This window comes from Chelmon rostratus, chromosome 3 (assembly GCF_017976325.1).
Source record: "Chelmon rostratus isolate fCheRos1 chromosome 3, fCheRos1.pri, whole genome shotgun sequence".
Taxonomy (NCBI): Eukaryota; Metazoa; Chordata; class Actinopteri; order Chaetodontiformes; family Chaetodontidae; genus Chelmon; species Chelmon rostratus.
In genome coordinates this window covers 7851628-7870123 of record NC_055660.1, presented here as the reverse complement: position 1 = coordinate 7870123, position 18496 = coordinate 7851628, and the positions used below count along the sequence as shown (strand labels likewise).

The 18496-nt window shown below is 40.3% G+C and overlaps 2 protein-coding genes across 4 annotated transcripts; both read right to left on the bottom strand.

The window, feature by feature from the left end:
* Window positions 1-1628: 1628 nt before the first annotated feature.
* On the bottom strand, window positions 1629-9872 carry cdc37 (cell division cycle 37 homolog (S. cerevisiae)). 3 transcript variants are annotated; one of them, XM_041934360.1, is made up of 8 exons: window positions 9642-9872; window positions 6895-7191; window positions 6704-6809; window positions 6235-6350; window positions 6022-6144; window positions 5730-5912; window positions 3967-4038; window positions 1629-3825 (listed from the first exon to the last, which is right to left on the bottom strand). In XM_041934360.1, the coding sequence occupies exons 1-8, from the start codon at window positions 9756-9758 to the stop codon at window positions 3709-3711; spliced, it is 1131 nt and encodes a 376-aa protein (XP_041790294.1). In that variant the 5' UTR covers window positions 9759-9872; the 3' UTR covers window positions 1629-3708. The 3 variants fall into 3 exon arrangements, with proteins under 3 accessions (XP_041790294.1, XP_041790295.1, XP_041790296.1); XM_041934361.1 differs by having other exon boundaries at window positions 6067-6144; XM_041934362.1 differs by having other exon boundaries at window positions 9593-9778.
* An 820-nt stretch (window positions 9873-10692) lies between these two features.
* On the bottom strand, window positions 10693-16383 carry LOC121604755 (V-set and immunoglobulin domain-containing protein 1-like). Its single transcript, XM_041934356.1, has 6 exons — window positions 16037-16383; window positions 15785-15922; window positions 14508-14777; window positions 14081-14410; window positions 13121-13378; window positions 10693-12904 (listed from the first exon to the last, which is right to left on the bottom strand). Exons 1-6 carry the CDS (start codon window positions 16077-16079, stop codon window positions 12732-12734), a joined length of 1212 nt encoding a protein of 403 aa, XP_041790290.1. The 5' UTR covers window positions 16080-16383; the 3' UTR covers window positions 10693-12731.
* Window positions 16384-18496: the final 2113 nt, after the last annotated feature.

Here is an 18496-nt window from a genome sequence, read left to right as displayed (position 1 = left end):
AGGACCACCTCCACTACAGATAAAGCAGCTTATAAAACCAAGCAGCAATGCATCAATATGCAGCTCAACTACCAGCCTGCTCTTCTGTTACAAAACATCCAAATATATATATATATATAAAACACACACACACACACACATACACTGAAACCATGCATACATGAGGACAGCCCTGCCATCATGTCTGTCTGCACACGCACAGCAAGAGATATGTGTCAGACAGACACACATGTACACGCACACGCACAGTCAGGCTGCAGCATATAAGAATAAAAACACTCACCTTGATCGCCTCAAGATCAATGGGAAGATGGGCTGGGCCTCGTCTTGCTTTCACTCGTCTCGTCCCCTTCTCTCTTCCCCGCTCCCTCTGTCTCTCTGCAGACTAGCAGTGTGTCACCACGGCGAGAGAAAGAGAGAGAGAGAGAGGAAAAAAAAAACACTTGGCGTCTTCATGAATATCCACGGCTTCACCAGCCTCCCTCCCTCCCTGTCTCTCCTCTCCCTCTCCCCTGCCACAGTGGTCTCCCCCAGCCGCCCCCCTCCACCACCACCACATCCTCCGTGGAGAAGCCCATCTCCCCTCCTCTCCCTCCTCCCACATAGTGTCCATTAATCCCATACAACAGCCTCCGCTCCTCCTCTCTCTATCGGTACCCCTGCCTTTTTTTTTCCTCATTTTATTGGCAGCCACACGCCGATTCTCTGCTTCAATAGCCAGGCATCATTCCTCTCCATTATACGCACCCGCACACCACGCATATTCAAAAAAAATCACAATAAGGATTCATGTTTCCTGTTTACTCACTCTCCTTTGTCTCCCATGTCCTTTTACAGTCATTCAAGGACATACGGTGCACTTATCCATTTGAAGTCCTAAAACAGGAATCATGCTTTTTGCGCATCTTTTTGGTTTCATCTTGAACAGTTTGGAATAAACGCGTACATCGAGCTTCCCAAACCAGCAACCTTGATGTGCTTAAGCTACACTTATGAATTCACACCACTGATCAATTAACCAGCTGATTATTTTCTAAATTATGCAATTCGTTGTTTGGTGCCAGAAAATAGTCAAAATTTGTCCATCATAACCTCATGTTGCTGGATTTGTTCAAGCAACCCTCCACATCCCAAAGGTATTCAGTTTACTGTGATGTAAGACAAGCAAAGGCAGCAAATCCTAACATTTGAGAGGCTGGAACCAGTATATTTTTCACATATTTGCTTGGAAAATTGCTTCAGCTCTACAAAACAGACACTGTGAGTGATAGCACACAAAACGTAGGACAGCCTTTTATGATTCAAGTTAAACCTGTGCTTTTTCAGAACATTCACACATCAAGAGACACATCATTGCATCCACACGCTGATATAAACGTACAAATAAACACACTCCAGCAGTTCTGCATGAAGCCGTGACGCTATTTTGTTACTCTCCCATCAGCTTTTATAGGCATTATCTAGATTTGATTTATGCCCTGGGCCTGCGCTGATTGTTTTTTATTTACAAAAGTGACTGCACAAAGAAGCTTTGCCTCAAAAACCCTGCACACACCACTAAATCAAACCCACCAATTAATTACGAAGGAGAGAGAGGGAGAATGACCCAGGAATTAATTATGCAAGTGAGAGTGAGAGAGACAGAGAGAGAGATGGAGAGAGAAGTACGGCAGAAAAGAGTCTGGATTCACTGCAACTGGTGGAAAAGTTAATAAATTAAACACTAGTAAATTAAGCCTGATTTATTGTACAAGTTCTACAACCCAATTCAAAAACAGAGTCTAACGTCAACGATAACAAAATAAAATGTATTTCTTGAAAAATAACACACACAAAAACTCTTACATACGGCAACAAGGCTTACATCACAAAGCTACAAACAATAAAACCATTTCATTTGGACTTGCACTCAGACGGACTTCACATCAGATTTACAGTGGAAACGATTCCTCTACTAATTGATTAAAGGACCAGTTTATAGGATTTAGCAACATCTAGCGACGAGGTTGCAAATGGCAACCGAGCGAGTCCCCCTTGCCTCATCCCTCCCTTTCCAAACGAGTAGGAGAGCTCACTGAGAAACTCGTGAAAGAGGGGACACACGCTCTAGAGTATAGTGTTTGGTTTATCTGTCTACTCTGGAAACATGGAGCGTAACATGGCGGACTCCGCAGAAGAGGTCTCGCTCCCTCTGTAGATGTAAAGAGCTCATTGTAAGGTAACAAAAACACGACTCTTATTTTCAAGTTACAAACTGATGAAAACACACAAATACTATATTACATTTCTGCCATATTTTGCCAAAAACTCTCCCTAAATCTTACACATTGGTTTATTAAGTCAATTGACAGAGGATTTTGATATTTGATTAATCATTTAAGTCACTTTGCATGCAAACATCCTATTTTGTTTTTAGCACTGCAAAAATTATCTTATGTTTCAACGAACAATCATAAGAAATCCGTACATTAACGTTGCAACCCTAATCATGTAATACACAAATTTATCATTGTAATTAAATCTAATTAAGAGTCTCTGAAACAACGGCCTCGGACCAGGGAGAAAAAGGGGACAGGGTATACAGGACCCTCATGTGAGGAGGGCCCACAAAGATACTAGAATGAAAAACCGTGGAGTCTGAACGTTTGAATGAGTATACTCCACTCAACCCACAGGTAACTGATATCAGCTGATCAGCTATTGATCAGAAACTACTCAGTCAGTGGGCTCACATTTCACCAATACAAAGACGACAAGTGAGGTAATTAGATGGACTGGTGTTCCCTATACAGGCTTCTGGTTTAGGTTGTGGGCTGTGCATCCAAACAAACCTGAGGTGGCGCTGTTGACCACAGTATGACAACAGATGCAGTCCGTCAGGATATTGTTTGATCTGTAAGTGCCTGTGATGGCATACCATCTCTATTTTTATTAAATAAAATTGGGAGATTTTTTATCCGATTTTTTATCATTACTTATCCGAGTTGCATAAATCAGAGCCAATTTCTCAACTGATCTTTGAAGCTGCTGTCTTCACTCACAGAGGAGTGCATATCAACAATTTTAAAAGTAAAGACACGGCAGTCCACTGTAAAGGCATATAACAATATGTACTGAGTAAGTGTTGAAATTTGAAAATAAATAATAAATAAATAATTAAAACAAAATAAATAGGTGGTTTCCAATCAAATCAGCTGACTGTAGCAACATTGATGCCATAATTACTAAACAAAGATTCCTTGTACTGTTGTTATTTTGTTTATTTGTTTGAACAAGTAAATTGAAAGAGCCTGTAAAAGGTTTATGGTTGGTTTATATGCTGATTAAATATGCATATACAGTGTGTGCATAATGTATGAAGCAGTGCTTGCACACTGTTGGACTTGTCAACAACAAGGACTGAAAGACTGATCCACTGAAAGACTGATCCACCACCTCTTGTATCTTGTATTATGCTACATGTTCATTTCTCATGTAAGAGCTGTTGTATTTGTTCTGTCTAGTGTTTGTAGATACTGTTTGTTTTGTTTTGTTGAATGGAAACAAAAATCCCAATAAAAATAATGAAAAAGAAAAACAAACAAGGACTGTTAAAGTGATTATCTGGGTCAAAATGGAGGCAAAGAAAAGGCGCGTCAGTTCAACTGATGTCACCGCAAACATTTTCCCACTGCTTTTTGCCATTCATCTATGTTTTTCCTTCTCTTATTAATCTTCTTCCTCATCCTCATCCTCTTCGTCATCTTCCTTTTCATCATCACCCTCTCCTGAGTCAGGGACCCACAGTCCAGAGTCAATACACCTCCTCAGGTGGTATTTTCCTTCCTGTAGAAAGAAACACGGTGACACCAGTTCAAGACACAGAATGAATGAACCGACAGATTTATTTTGGTGTCAGTTCAACACTTCCTGGTTCGTTAGGCTTCTTACTATTTCAGGGCGAGGCCCAGTTACAAATACACTCACCTCAGGGTCCAGTCTGCTGATAGCTTCCTGCAGCATCTGAATGTTCTTCTCATCAAAGCTCTTCTGTATTTCCTATGAAACAAAAACGTCAAAGCACTAAAGTGATGCAGTGAACCTCGTGAGCTGACTACTGCCTCCGAGTTTGTCTGCACTGAAATCTGAGTGAGCCGAGGAGGAAAAAAATGATTTCATTGTCCAAAATGTCAGCATATGATCACTTTAACATACACTGTGGACACCAGTGTCTACCATTTAAACATTTTCATTATACAGTTTTATACAATTACAGCAACTACAATTTTTCCAACTTTGTTCAAGCTTATGTGAAAGCTCAAGGAAAGTAGATAATGCTATTTACCTTACACAGAGAGCTCACGCCTGACTGGTGGAGTCCATTCTGCTGAGCTGTGTATTGACTTCTCTGATTTTCCAAACGGCAGGACGGTTCATATCAATAGATCGCGCAAACACTGACTTCAAAATCTACAAACAGTTTTGAAAAAATGCAGCCTCTCGCGCGAGACATGACTGTCAGAGTAAAAAGATCTTTTTTAATAACGTGTCAGAAGCCACTGACAGGATGTGAACTCTATGTGGAGAAAAACACATTTTCTCAAAACAGAATACAACGAAAAGCAAAGCAAATGTAGAAAACAATAGCGTGAAAGCACGTAGGTAGATTGGCATGGATCGCAATTCCGTCATTCTCCTGCTTAATACAAACAATATACCTTTACACTATGCACAGTGTTAGAAAATACTGTGAACAAACTCAGCACTCATTGTTTTTATCTGCAGTATAGACTTTTCTCTCGAACACCAGTCAGTGCAGAAAAACAAGGTGGTCACTGATGTGGTTTGTAAACTGGATGAAATGGGAGACACTAACAGGCCTCGAGGGATGTAGAGGGAGGCAACACACATTGTTTTAGTTGCAGTGTAAGGTTAAACGAAAGCCTGCTGACCTGAATTCATGGTGACCCTCCTACTTTACAGTAAGTGTGTAAATGTCCGATTTTCTGCAATGTGCATGCAATGTCAATCACTAGTATAAAAAGACTTTGCTGGATTGTATCAGGATTTATTGAGCTCATATAGTTATCCAGCCGTGTGACAGCCAAAAAAAAAAAAAAGACACATAAATGACAACACTATATACGAATTGTGACCTGCTGTTCTGAAACACAGAAGTTATCACAGAGACAGCTGAAGAGGGCAGAAAAGTTGAATCCTAACCTGCCAAAGATAAAGCTGAATTGCACCTGGTTGTAAATACGGTCTAATTAAAGTGAGTGTTTATATTTGACTGATTTCACTTGGAAATTTGACTAAACTACTGACAACTAAAGTGAACAGTAATCCGGTTAGATTCCTTTATCGTAGAGGAGGGTTCACCAAACTCCTCTTAAATATATGACAATTTAATACTGCCTGACTCAGCATTAAATACTTTGATACTGCTATCTGCAACGCAGCCATATTTGTTTGTGACTTTTAGTAAATTCAAAATTAAAGTTAAAGTTTTAGGTCCATCTTCACAACAACGACTTGACGATTCACTTGCTCCACCACCAGCTTGTTGCATTGCCTGAGTTGCTCTAACTTTCATCCTTCATCAGTTTATCCCACCATGTTACCTACTTTTTCCATTATTAAACATAATTTAATCAAAGAACATCTGCTGCCCCCTGTGGCCGACCTTTCCCTGAACTTTGTGTGTGCTTGCATGTGTCTGTGTGTGTGTGTGTGTGTGAATGGTTTACCTTTGGCAGAGATTCATAGACCTCCACAGGGTCTAAACCACCTGGGCCCAGTCTCGTGTGCCTCTCTTCTTCCTCTAGCTCCTTCATAGCGCTCTCCATACGAATCTGAGCACAGCTGCGGACTCGCTCCTTCAGCAACTCCAGCTCATGGTCAAATGCATCTTGGTATGGCTTGTCTGCAGTCTGACATGGACACAAAAACACTTTAATGGCCAAATTCTTTTTCCCCAGTGGGAACTTACTGCAGAGACAACGTGGCCTTGTGGGAGAGTACGTTCTGCTAACTACAAACCTTGATCTTTGAAAAGAATAGTCTGAAGCAGCCTTTGGGGTCAACCTTAAGCGTCCGAGCCAAATCCAAGATGAACTGCATGACGATGGCCTGGTGGGCCACCTGCTCCATCAGTGCATGTTTCTATGAGCACATGGAGAATACACAAGGCTTAAACTGGCAGAATTAGTTGTTTTTTACATAGAACATTCACACACACCTATCAGCACTCACCTCATCTATCTCAAAGTCAATACAGATGACAACAAGGCAATTAGCCGTCTCTTCACACACCAGATGTGGGTTGTCTGACAGATACTTCTGACTGTCATCCCAGCGACGCAACATACCTGGTGCACACACAAGTACATCCAGAGTAATGCAAATTTTTTCAAATATGTTCTGCACTCAACTGGCTTCCGTGAGAATGCTGGATGGACACCCTTTTCAAAAATGGTCATGTTTTGATATTCCAGCCTGTTTGGAGCTTTAGGGACTAAAAGTCACGATGCATGTTTTGCGGCTATGGCTTTGACCGCTGGAATACCCCTTTAAAAACCAGCATACATCACAACTTATTCACATGTAGCTGTCAGACCTACAAAGTAATGTATACCTTATTAGTGCATTTCTCATAAATCAGGAACAGGAAGGACAGGCAAAGAAAACAAAGACAGGCAGTCACATCCAGACTAAAGCATACCGAAGTGTTTGATTTCCCTCGCATACTTCTCCGCAAAGGTCTTATGCTTCTCCACCTTTCCCTTCTCCGTTTCCTCTTTTGTAACAGGCTTGATGTTGAGTACACTCTAGAAAACAACATGAAGACAAATCAGTATAATGACAAGACAAACCACATGTTGATTATCTTGTGACCTTGATGCCGTGTCTTACCTTGCTGAAACCTTCTTTGCTGATAGTGTCAACATTCCAGGGCAGTTTCTTTTCCTCTCGTCGGTGCTCTTCGATCATTTTCTCAAACAACTTTTCATCTTTCTTCAGTTTTCTCACCTCGGCCTGGACTTTGTTCAGCTCAGCCTCTCTCTCCTCATCCTCCTCTCCCTCCTTCCTTCCTTCTTCCAGCTCTTTAAGCCGTCCCTGGGCTTCCTCTAATAGCCTCTTGCATTCTGCAAAGTTAGTCTCCAGATCTTCCCCTCTCTGCTGAAACTCAACCATTTTCTCCAGCCGGGACTGTTGGCAGAAGTGGATGATAGTAAAGAACAAATGAAAGAAATGAAAGAAATATAAGATCAAGATGGTGGGAGTTGAGGAAAGGAGGAGTGAAAGGGAGGGTCAGGTAAGGAGAAGATGCTCAAGGGAAAATGAGAAGCAAACTAGAATGCACACATACAAAACAAATGTGTGCATGACAGAAAGAAAGACTGAATAAAAAACAACCTGCAAAATAATCACCTAGGAGCAATATTTAGCAATGTTAGGACTATCTTTTACTTAAAAACATGATGAATCAGTGCCTAATGAGGGAGAAGGATCTCAAACATTTTGCAAGCTATAAATTTGAACTATCATGCCTGTCGCTGGGCAATGAAATACATCAAGGGAATAAATCATTTGGTTATCTTAAGTAAAGAACACATACACAACCACATTTGTACATTCACTGGCTGAAATGAGCAATGATACTGAACCTCATGCTCTCGTGTGCGAGCCACGACATTGCAAACATATAAGTCATAGCAAGCTTTGACTCTCTACAGATATGAGATCTAAGAAATACTGAAATGAAAATAAAAGTGAAAGCAGGGGGATGCTGGAGATTATAAGTCACTCTAGACCTTTCACTTAAGTAGTCATGTGACAGCCAGGGACCAGCTAAGCTCATTAGTTACACAGAACCAGAGCCATACAATCTGAGCTTGACCAGTGCTGTCAGCAGCCATACTAGTTCCTTCCATCATTCATTTATTTAATTTCAAGTTACAGGTGCCTCATAATGTGATTTCTGTTGAACTCAGTGGTTCCTAAATATTGGGTTGGGACCCTGCCCCAAAGGGTTGCAAGAAAAATCTGTGAAGTCGTGAGACACTTAACAGGGAAAAAGAAAATATATTTGTTTTTTCAGACAATCCTCTAATTTTGTTTTTACTGGACAATTATGATTATATCTCCTCAGGCCTTTATGTAAATGCAGTTAGCTTACAGCAGGCATGTCCAAACTATTCCATAAAGGGCCGTGTGGCTGCAGGTTTTCGTTCCAACCAAGGAGGAGCTCACCAGGCTGGAATCAATTAATCAGCTGATCTCAGTGTTTAGCTGATAACAAAGGGATCCCTTGATGTTGATTGGTTGGCCTGGTGCGCTCCTCCTTGGTTGGAACGAAAACCTGCAGCCACACGGCCCTTTATGGAATAGTTTGGACATGCCTGGCTTACAGTATTTCTGGACACTGACACAGGTACGAACGAGGTATTTCAGATGTTAAAAAAAAAAAAAAACTTTTGATATGGTGATATTTTGGCCAGTATTATTTTTCAACTAAAAAGTTGTTATGAGCTGGATATGTAAGGAAGGACAGGAAGATTTTGTCAGTGAAAAATAAAAGTGTCTATGTTGTCTGATGGAGAGACCATTTCTAAATGACTCAATCATTTTGACAAAATAATCTTAATCCAAGGCCCACTTATTTGCTTTTTCCAGAGTTTCATCAGTGGATGCAACCAGAGAGATAATGATGTCCATGACATGCAGCAGAAAGCTCCGGAAAAGCCTAGCAAGGAGACCATATAATGTGGCTCTAAGCTGTGGAAAGAGCAAGTAAGTTGGCCTTAACTTATTACTTTACTACTTACTTTTGTCAAAATAACATCTCCAAGGTCAAAGGTTAACCTTTACATTATGTTGTAGCTAAAAAAAAAAAGAAAGAAAATTGGTATTTTAACAATATAAAACTGGTTGATAATATCAGCGTGGCCAATTTTATCAGTCAGGCTCTTATTATTTTCCCTGGAAAAGAAGTAAAAGCAATGACAAGGTGTTACACAAACTTTGTGACCCATCACTGTTGCCTGATTTGGATTTTCAGATGTTAACACTGCACATATATTTGTCATGGTCACATATTGTATTTTGTTAGTTGCTGCCAAAAAAAAGGGTGCTTAAGTAATGTAAATCACAAATAATAATAGTAGCGTAAACAACAAATTTACATAGTTGTTACCAAGCACTAGTCACATACTGTGCACAGATATGGTCACAAATTAAGTAGCTATGACAGCAAACTGGTTAGCACTAGCAAGTTAAAAGAACAACAGCGGCCAATGCAGTCGAGCTTTAGCTTGTTTCTAGTATTTTCTTTGGGTTTTTCTTGATTTTATGCCTTTTATGTTGTGAGTTGCACATTTAATTGTCTGCTTTCACATATTGTGACTCTTTCGTCTCCCTGTTTTCCCTTTTCTACTTCATGTAAAGTCCTTTGTAGAACTTTCTAAAACCAGTGCTATACAAATAAAGTTTGCTTGCTAGTCTCTAGCTAGCAGACCCTGACTGACGGGTCACACATTTCTGTGTAACACCTGTCGGTCAACTCTGTCTGGTCGTCTGTTACTAAATCACTTCTACGGGTAAAACTAACCAGGTATACGACTCCAAACTTCACAGCTACCACAAGTTTCACTGCTGACCCGGTGTCTCATCCTGAACAAGCTCGGCGTGTCGACGTACGGATTGGTCACATCTTCATCGTCTGACACATAAATGTGATCCCAGACGCTGTAATCGATGCCCGCTCCGGCGCTCATCTTCCAGCTCTCTCTGCTTTTCGCTTTCAGTCACAGTGGACGGAAACTACCGGGCTGTTCGGCTGGGACAGCACACCGACAAGGCGTCTGCGAACAAGACTGAAATCGATATCTTTCCAATCCTCTTAGCGGGGTAGGCAACCACAAGCCGTTTACAGAAATCCCCTCGCTGACAGCAGCTCCGCGCACGTGGAAGCCAATCAATATACGTCATCAAGAAGCGCGGGTCGGGTTTTTTTCTTTATTTGTTTACGTTTCTACGTAGCCCAGAACACAAGCAACGTCTAATTTTTCTTTTAAAAACACAGTAATGATTTGATAATAGTGGATTTTATTTGCTGATTTTTAACATTAGTTCTTACAATGACGGTATCATTTTGTTAAAATGTGTATGATTTGATCTGGTATACAGTATTTTAGTAATGAAAAGAATAACTAATAACTTGAGAATCATGTGTTTCATCTTGTAAACATTCGGCTTACTACGAATATACCTTTAAGTGTAATTTTAGTCTTACAAAGTGTATGCTGCCTCAGGTTTTTTTTTTTTTTCATGTGTAAAAGATCTTCTTGTTCAACAGTTTTTATGTTAGATAACATAAGATGTGGTAAGACGTCATTAATCCCCAGTCGGAAAAACTGGGGCATTACAGGCAGCAGGTAATAGCAGTTGGGGGAAAAAAATTGCAACATAAATGTGTTCTATTCATAGTTTTTTGCACACATTTATGCGTTATTTATCCATGTATTTACCTTGAACAGTTTGTGCCTGATAATATCTGTAGAATGTGAATATTTAAACTGTATGTTTAAGGAATTTAAAATTTAGAAAAGCATACTCCCAAAACATAAGTGGTTAATGGGTGATGAATAATACTAAATGTTCATTTTTTAATGGAGGCTTAATCAGACTCATTTGTCATGGTACAGCTATAGTTTATTTTGACCCGCTGTTTGACTGAATGGACAAGCAGTCTACATCCACTGCGATTGTTTGTGGAGGAGCTCCAGTGATACTTTTATTAGGCATAATATACAAAGGACAACAGGGGTATGAAAAATCACATTAAACACATGCTTTCAGATGTCCACCCTTGTGCAGCTGCAAGCAAGAATTTGTGCCATGATAAATGTGGAGGACCTGAGCAAGGGTTTCAGGCCAGGATGCACAGATGTTTCCTCTGGAAGTGGGGTCACTTTTTGGGCTGGCAATCACACTGTAAACATGCCCACTTTCAGTGATAGATTTGCAAAAAAAAAAAAAAAAAAAAAAAAAAAGGAGGTTGTCATTCTTTTTCAGTTGTAGGGTTGTTATACACATGACTGTAGGGGAGTAAAACATGAAGGACGGACCTGCTTTAATTCCAATCTCAGAAAAATCTAATTATTTCTACATCTACAAGGGAAATGTTTTCCCTACAATGAGAAAACCATCCATAATCCATCCATGAATAGACAGACATACTGTGTAGCCTCAACACTAGTTGAATAAGTGCAGAAAACATAATGTGGGATGGGTTTAATCAGTTATGACGGAGCTACTTCATCAATACATTGTCTATTATTCATGATCAAATATAAAGTTTATCATGTCCTCTTCATTCCTCTGCTCATCTCCAAGCTTCTTCTGAGTAGGGGAGGAGAGATAGTACGGGAAGGGAGGAAAAGAGTAGGAGTGAAATATTTCTGGCATGTAATGACTCACATCACCCTTAACTAAATCCCTGTAGTGGAGTTTCCAGTAAAAAAGACTCAAAGCTAAAAAAAACAAAAAAAAAACAACAACAGTTCTTAAGCAGTAATGGCAACCAAGCGATAAAAAAATCTCATGAACAGGAAATCTAGTTACTTCTTCCAGTTTCCCTGGTACTGTTGGGGCTTATTGTATGTGCCATTTTGTCACACTGTAAAGAAGTATGCATGTCTGACGATCTTTTACATATACAATAGACCAATCTGTGACAGTAGTATTTTAAACATAATCAAAAATAAAACAATGATATTTTCTTTTTCATAATCATTCAGCTAGCACATCAATACAGTAGACCTATACACACACATATATACAAAGATGTACACAAAGAATACAGGCACATGCATACAATAGCTGTTGCTTGATCAGTAGCTGTGGGTGATGAGGTCAGGTTCAAGCTTTCAGTATTTAACCACAGCAGTGTAATTTAGCAGGAGAATTTTCACATAGAATATATATAACTGTCTAAATAAGGTTCTTTGCAGCAGCAAAACCAAAATACAACTGACAGAAACAGTAAAACAGCATGTTCACTTACAGCGAGTGCACAGCTATACTTGATGTTTCAGGGCCAAGTAAGCGTTGCATAATATTGACTTGTTATCATGGATTTAGTTTCTCATTTTATGAGCAAATGACAAAAATAAAATTGGTTTCAGCTTGTTTAAATTCACTGTTTCACTAATTGCAAAGAAAGTCAGAAAATTGGTTACATGGATATAAACTTCTTGACTCATAATACGTTAACATTTAAGTCTCACATACATCACTTTACATGAATGTCTTGTTTATTTAATAGAAATTAATATCTTATTATCAACAATCTGCACTACAGATAATACATATTTTTATAGCTTAAAAAATTTTAATCACAAATAGGGCTGAGTGATACAGACAGACTACCTGTTGGTTTTGGTCTTTTCATGGGACAGAGAATAACCCCAGGTGTATTTGCACTTACTATAACGCTATACATAGAGAACTATTATCATTTTTTTGGAGCAATGAAATGATCTGAGCTGTATAAATCTCTCCTTAAACAGTGCTACACATCAATCAATGGCCTCAAACCATAGTTTGACCGTATGGTGTGTAGAGAAATGACAGGACCGGAGAGGTTGTGGTTCATGGTCGCTGCCTTGGCCATGAAGCCCTAAGTGACACCTACTTAAACTCAGCAGCAGCTCCAAACTGTGCATGTGTCAGGCCTCTTCGCAGACTTACTCTGAAGAGGGCACAGCAAGGTGTCGTGTGTGTAAACGGAAAACGTCCTTCAGGTTGTACTGTCCCATTTTGTTGCGTTTGTAGTGACGTACGCAGACGTAAATCACCAAGATAAAAATCACAGCAACAGCTAGTGCTATCCCAGCTATAATGAGTCCGATGTAGTTGGCTGCAGAGGGTTGGGTGAAGGGGAGGGGTAAAGAAAAGAGGAGAAGAGAATATTCTACATCAGATCAATGAAATACCAAAATTCCCCTCTGATGTCACACGTTAGAACAAATTCTCAACTGCTGTGAGAAAGCTTAGTGAAAGCAACACTCTTCAGTGACTCACTCTACAGTAATGTTAACCCTGAAGACTGAACATGACAAGACTTAAAACTCACCTCTGACATCCACGTTAAACGTCACAGTGACAGTATCCATGGCGTTGCTGACAGAGCAGGTGTACCGCCCTTTATCTGTAGTTTTTATAGAGTCGAAAGTGAGAATGCTGCCACTGTGGGTGGAAAGTACATCTGATGGCAACAACCAGGTGTACAAGGGGCTGGGGTTTCCCACAGCCGTGCAGTTCAGCTGTAGAGGGTTTCCCTCTGTAATAATAATTGGATCTGGGTGTGATGAAGTCCTGAGCTGAGGCTTATCTGTGTGTTGACAGAGTGAGGAAGAAAAAAAGGTCATTGCAGCAAAACAGGAACATTTCAATATCCTCCATTGATGCTGATAGACAAAACAATGCACAAGAGCCGTGGTGTAAAGTACCAAACAAACTGTTGTACTTCACTTTCAGTTTCTGCTACGATGTAACTCTGCTCCAAAACATGTCAGAGGAAAATATTTTACCTTCAAATCCACTACATTTATTTACAGGAGGAGCTTTAGTTAATGGTCACTTTTCAGATGTGTTGGTGTTTATACACGACATAAAATCATTTTACCGTATTAGATACTGAACTAACAGAGTAACGTGTTAAGAGTTACTGTTATGCTGAGATGTTAGCTCAGTCAGATCAGTTAGCGCCATGTGAGGCGGCCCAATATAACGCATTATTTTGTACTAAACCTTCAAACAGCAAACATAGTAATGACAATTTTAATTTAAAAAAAGAACATTTGCTTGGAGTGACCACCTGTTTTTGGTCTGTACAAACTCCTGAGAGACATATCTGACTCTTTGGAGCTTTTTCACTGAAAACATTCAGATGAGAGCCGTGAGAGTGAACCAGAACAACAAACTGTGGGCTGAAAAGCCAACACAGAGGGATGAAAAACCCTACAAAGGTCTGCAGAGTTAGGTGATACACTGCAAGGGTGTCAAGGTATGTTGATTTTGTTGTCAGACTCACAGTGGACCACGGCAGTCATGTTTTGTGACATCACCACTGGAGGGAGCTGTGGTCCTTCAGGTCCCAGTTCTAGCTTGGCGTCACACCAGTACTGCACTCCATCATCTTTTTCACTGGGGGTGATGGTAAAAGTGAAGCTCTCATTCACTGGTTTCTTCCCTTTATTCTTGGACTTCTGTTGACCCAGTGCTGTCTGTCCACTGTAGAAGGTCACAACAAGGTTTTCAACAACAGCGACACCCTGTACCGTGCACTGCAGGGCGTACTGACGACCAGCAAACACAGGCCCAGAGTGATTCGCAAAGCTGATCGACACACTATCTGGAGGCTCTGTGGAGAAAGGGAAGGAGACAAAGAGCCAAGCTGAAGACACGTATGGATATACCATCGCTAGCAATAGTGTTTTGTTCAACGCTGGTTTACTTACGGTAGACAGTTACATGCAGGGAGTTGGAACATTGGCAGCCAGTATCTTCATCATTATAATAGCAAATGGCAGACGTGCCCCATTCGGTCATTCTGTCAACTGTCCAAAAAACCGTGGTCCCGTTTTCTGTTGACTCTCCCAAAGATTTTTCCAAACCAAATGCCTTGCTCTGGCAACGCTGACACACAGAGCACCTGGCAGAGGCTGGGTCACCAAACTTCACTACCAGGCTGGATGGAGTGAATACAGGATTATCTGTACACTTTCCACCTGCAACACAGACATTAACAGGTGTGATTTGAAACAGCTTGATGTAAAACTAGTAATCAGACAAAGTCTATACCAAAAGTTACATTACAGCTATATACCATAACTTATTATAACAGTGTTTTTAGTTTGCTTATGCAATGTATTTCCATTTTTCCTAAATAGAACATCTAGCTTGTCCTTAATTACTGGAGTGGTGTGTTGTCAGGCAACCTGAAGTGGTCTGTAAACATGACACAAGCAGGACAGGCAGCATGTTATTTCACACATAAACACTCACAATTTTGTTAGGTCACAAACCACTCACCAAAAATAGTTTCATTTACATTATGCAGTTTTACTAATCAGATACATATTCTGTTCCTACATTTGTAGTCAATCACTGAATAGATCAATCATGTTATAGGTTAAAGGTCTGTGGAGATTCTCATTCATCCAGGTCACGGTACTTTAAAACCTGAGAAGTTACAGGTTAACTTATTCAACACTAAGGTCTAGGGCCAGTCTCTGATTTCAACAGTTCATTTTTTTTTTTTTAAGACTGTAGGCCAGCAAGTGTCAATGATGAACCATCTACACTGTGAATGCTTTACTTAACTCCAACTCAAGCCATTGTTTTATTGGCATGGCCATAATTATGTATGGTACTGCCACAGCATGTTGTACAACGTTTGATTCTATACTAAATATCAGCATATACATTATGCAACATGTGCTATAAAACATGTACATTACTATCCCACAGTACCAAGTAAACAAAAATGAAACAAATCATTCACTAATAGATGTAATAATTGAATCTTAAGGATGTAACTTTAGCAATAAATTCAAATTTTTACTTCATCTGATGAAACACAAGCGAAAAATATGACAAAAAGCAAAACGCGAAGCTACACTTCATGGCATCGCTCACTCTGTGCTGACAGACATGATCGTTTCTGATCATAAACCGATGATCGAAGGTGGGCGATACGATGATGTCGGAGCGCAGCAGATGCGGAAAAACTTACCGCAGCTGGACACACGGGGGTCGTGCAGAATGCCCATCAGAGAAACAACAAAGAAAATGTAACAGAAAATCATCTTTGTTCCGCTGGGTCTGGTAAGAAAACGAGTGGCCGGATAAAACACGTTCAACCGGAGTTCGTCTGAAATCGAAAGGAAAGGAGCGATCAGTGTCAGCGTGCGCGGGGACGGACCGACCTGACGCCTCGTGGTTTACAGAAAATAGAAAGAAATTGAAACTAGTTCGCGATGAGTACTTTGGGAAATCCCGGTACTGTCAGGAGAGTGAATCACATTCATGATCCTGCGTCTACTTTGACTGACCGAATGAACTCAAGATGCCCCGGCCCACACACATTCATTCTAAAATATCGATCAGCCTATGGATAGACTACACACACACACACACACACACACACACACACACTGTGCACACTTGTGCTGTGTAAGTGGATTTTGGTGGAGGAATTTTACGTTCCGGAACAGTGGCGTGCACGGGGGGCAATTGTTGAAAAAGGCGTGCTAAAGTGCCACCTGGGAGCCAAAATGCGTGCTAAAGTGCCCTCTTGGACACCAAAACGTGTGCTAAAGTGCCCCCTGGGAGCCAAAACGCGCATTAAAGTGCCCTCTTGGGAGCCAAAACGCGCACTAAAGTGCCCTCTTGGACGCCAAAACGCGTGCTAAAGAGCCCTTTTGGATGCCAAAACGCGTGTTAAAGTGCCCTCTGTGCTCAAGTGAAGTCCTTTTTTGCCCCTGCCCTTCAAAAAGTCTGTGCATGCCAGTGTTCCGGAAACAGGCTTCCCTTATCTCTTTCCTGAGAGCCCTGCCTCCCCTCTGGTAGGTAAAAGTCATGATCCAGCTTCCAAGTCCTGAGACTGAAAAACTATAAAGGCCCATGTATCTCTGCTCCCTCCCATCATACTGCAGATATTTTACATTCCTAACTAATGCCTTCCCTGCCTGGTTATATTTCCTTGTTAATGTGTTTTTTTTTTTTTATCTCATCTCTGCCCCTCCTCCCCCTCTCCTCCAGCAGGGAGTCAGAGGAAGGCAGGACTCCATATCAGGAGGTCAGATATTTTAATGGCGCTTGGTGTTGTCCGGACCAGAACAAGCGAACTGTGCTGAACGGTGATTAAAAAACCATGTGAACAAAAACCCGTAGTGGGACCACTTTCCAATAAACCAGCCTTTTTAAGAGTTAGTAAGTTTTTAACTAATACCAATGCTTTATAGGTCAGGTATAAGCAAGGTTTTGAAAAACGCCATTGTTCTGTTTTGATTTATTTACAGCCTACATCCAGAAAACATGTCAACCCAACATGCTACACGAATAGTTTTGACATTTTGGCAAATATGCTGGCTGGCTTTCAAGGTGAGCGGAGAGGACACAGCTCTGCTATCTGTGCTAACAATGAAGTTACCCTACAGCTAGTAACAGCTAGGTTAGCTTAGCTTAAAGAGTGGTAACAGGGGGACACAGCTAGCTTGGCTTTATCCAAGCATAACAAAATCTGCAGCACCTCCACAGCTCGCTAATCCACATGTTATATCTTTGCTAAGTCTATAGAAAAATTTAAAAAAAAAGGAAAGAAGGAAGTACATGTTGTGGCACAGTTAAGAAGCATTTTCCACATCAGTTTCTGTGTGAATTAAACAAATTATATATGTGTTAAGTGAGCTTTAGAGGTGCTGGAAGACAGATTTCATTAGCTTTGGGCAGAGCCAACTAGCTGATTCTAGTCTTTATGCTAAGCTAAGGTTACTGGCTGCTTGTTGTAGCTTTATTTTTGCATTGTTTTTACAATTTGGTATTTTTAAGTGTTAAACAACCAAATATAATATGCTAACAGAGAAAGGCTAGCTGTTTACGCCTATATCTGCTAAGCTAACTGGCTGCAGCTTTATTTTTGTGTTGTTTTTAAACTTTAGTATTTTTATGTAATAAACAAAAGTGATATAACGTGTTAACTGGTGACCTTTAGAACTAACGGTTGACAGTTATCTTTCAACAGAGCAAGGCTAGCTGCGTACTCCCGTATCCGCCAAGATAACTGGCTACTGGGTAACATTAGCTTCATATTTAGCATGCAGAGCGATATCGATCTTATCACCAAACTCTTGGCAAGAAAGCGGATCTCAAAATGTTAAACTGTTCCTCCAGAGTAAGAGCACTTATTTCTAACATGGGCCGAATGTTAAAATAGTATAAAACATCTAACATCGAATTCAGCAACACCTGTGCTTATAAACAAAGCTACATTAGTGCAAATTAAATCGGGAAATACCCATGGTAATACACCTAAATACAATAGAAACAGATTAATACTCAATGTTTAATCTCCATGCCTGTTATTTAGTTACCTGTTGATCATATAAAACTTTTCTGTGCATGTTCTTAAAGAACTTTCTCTTTGGATGAAGGCTGGGCAGGAAGACAGTTCACAGTAAAGATATAGTTTGAGCTGGAGACTGTGAGCTATAAGAGTCTGACACATAACATAAACAGAGACAGGCTGAACCAGGACACGGCTGTTGATATAGGACTCCATTACTTCCCCCAGATTCCTGTGAAAGGGCTGGAGAGGAGTCACATGTTAACAAAACATTAACGGAAATTACACCTCTATGTTTAAAGTCATGTTGAACTTGATATGAATGTGTTTTTGCTTTCCATATTTTATACGTTCTGTTCCATTTTACCATTACTGAAATGA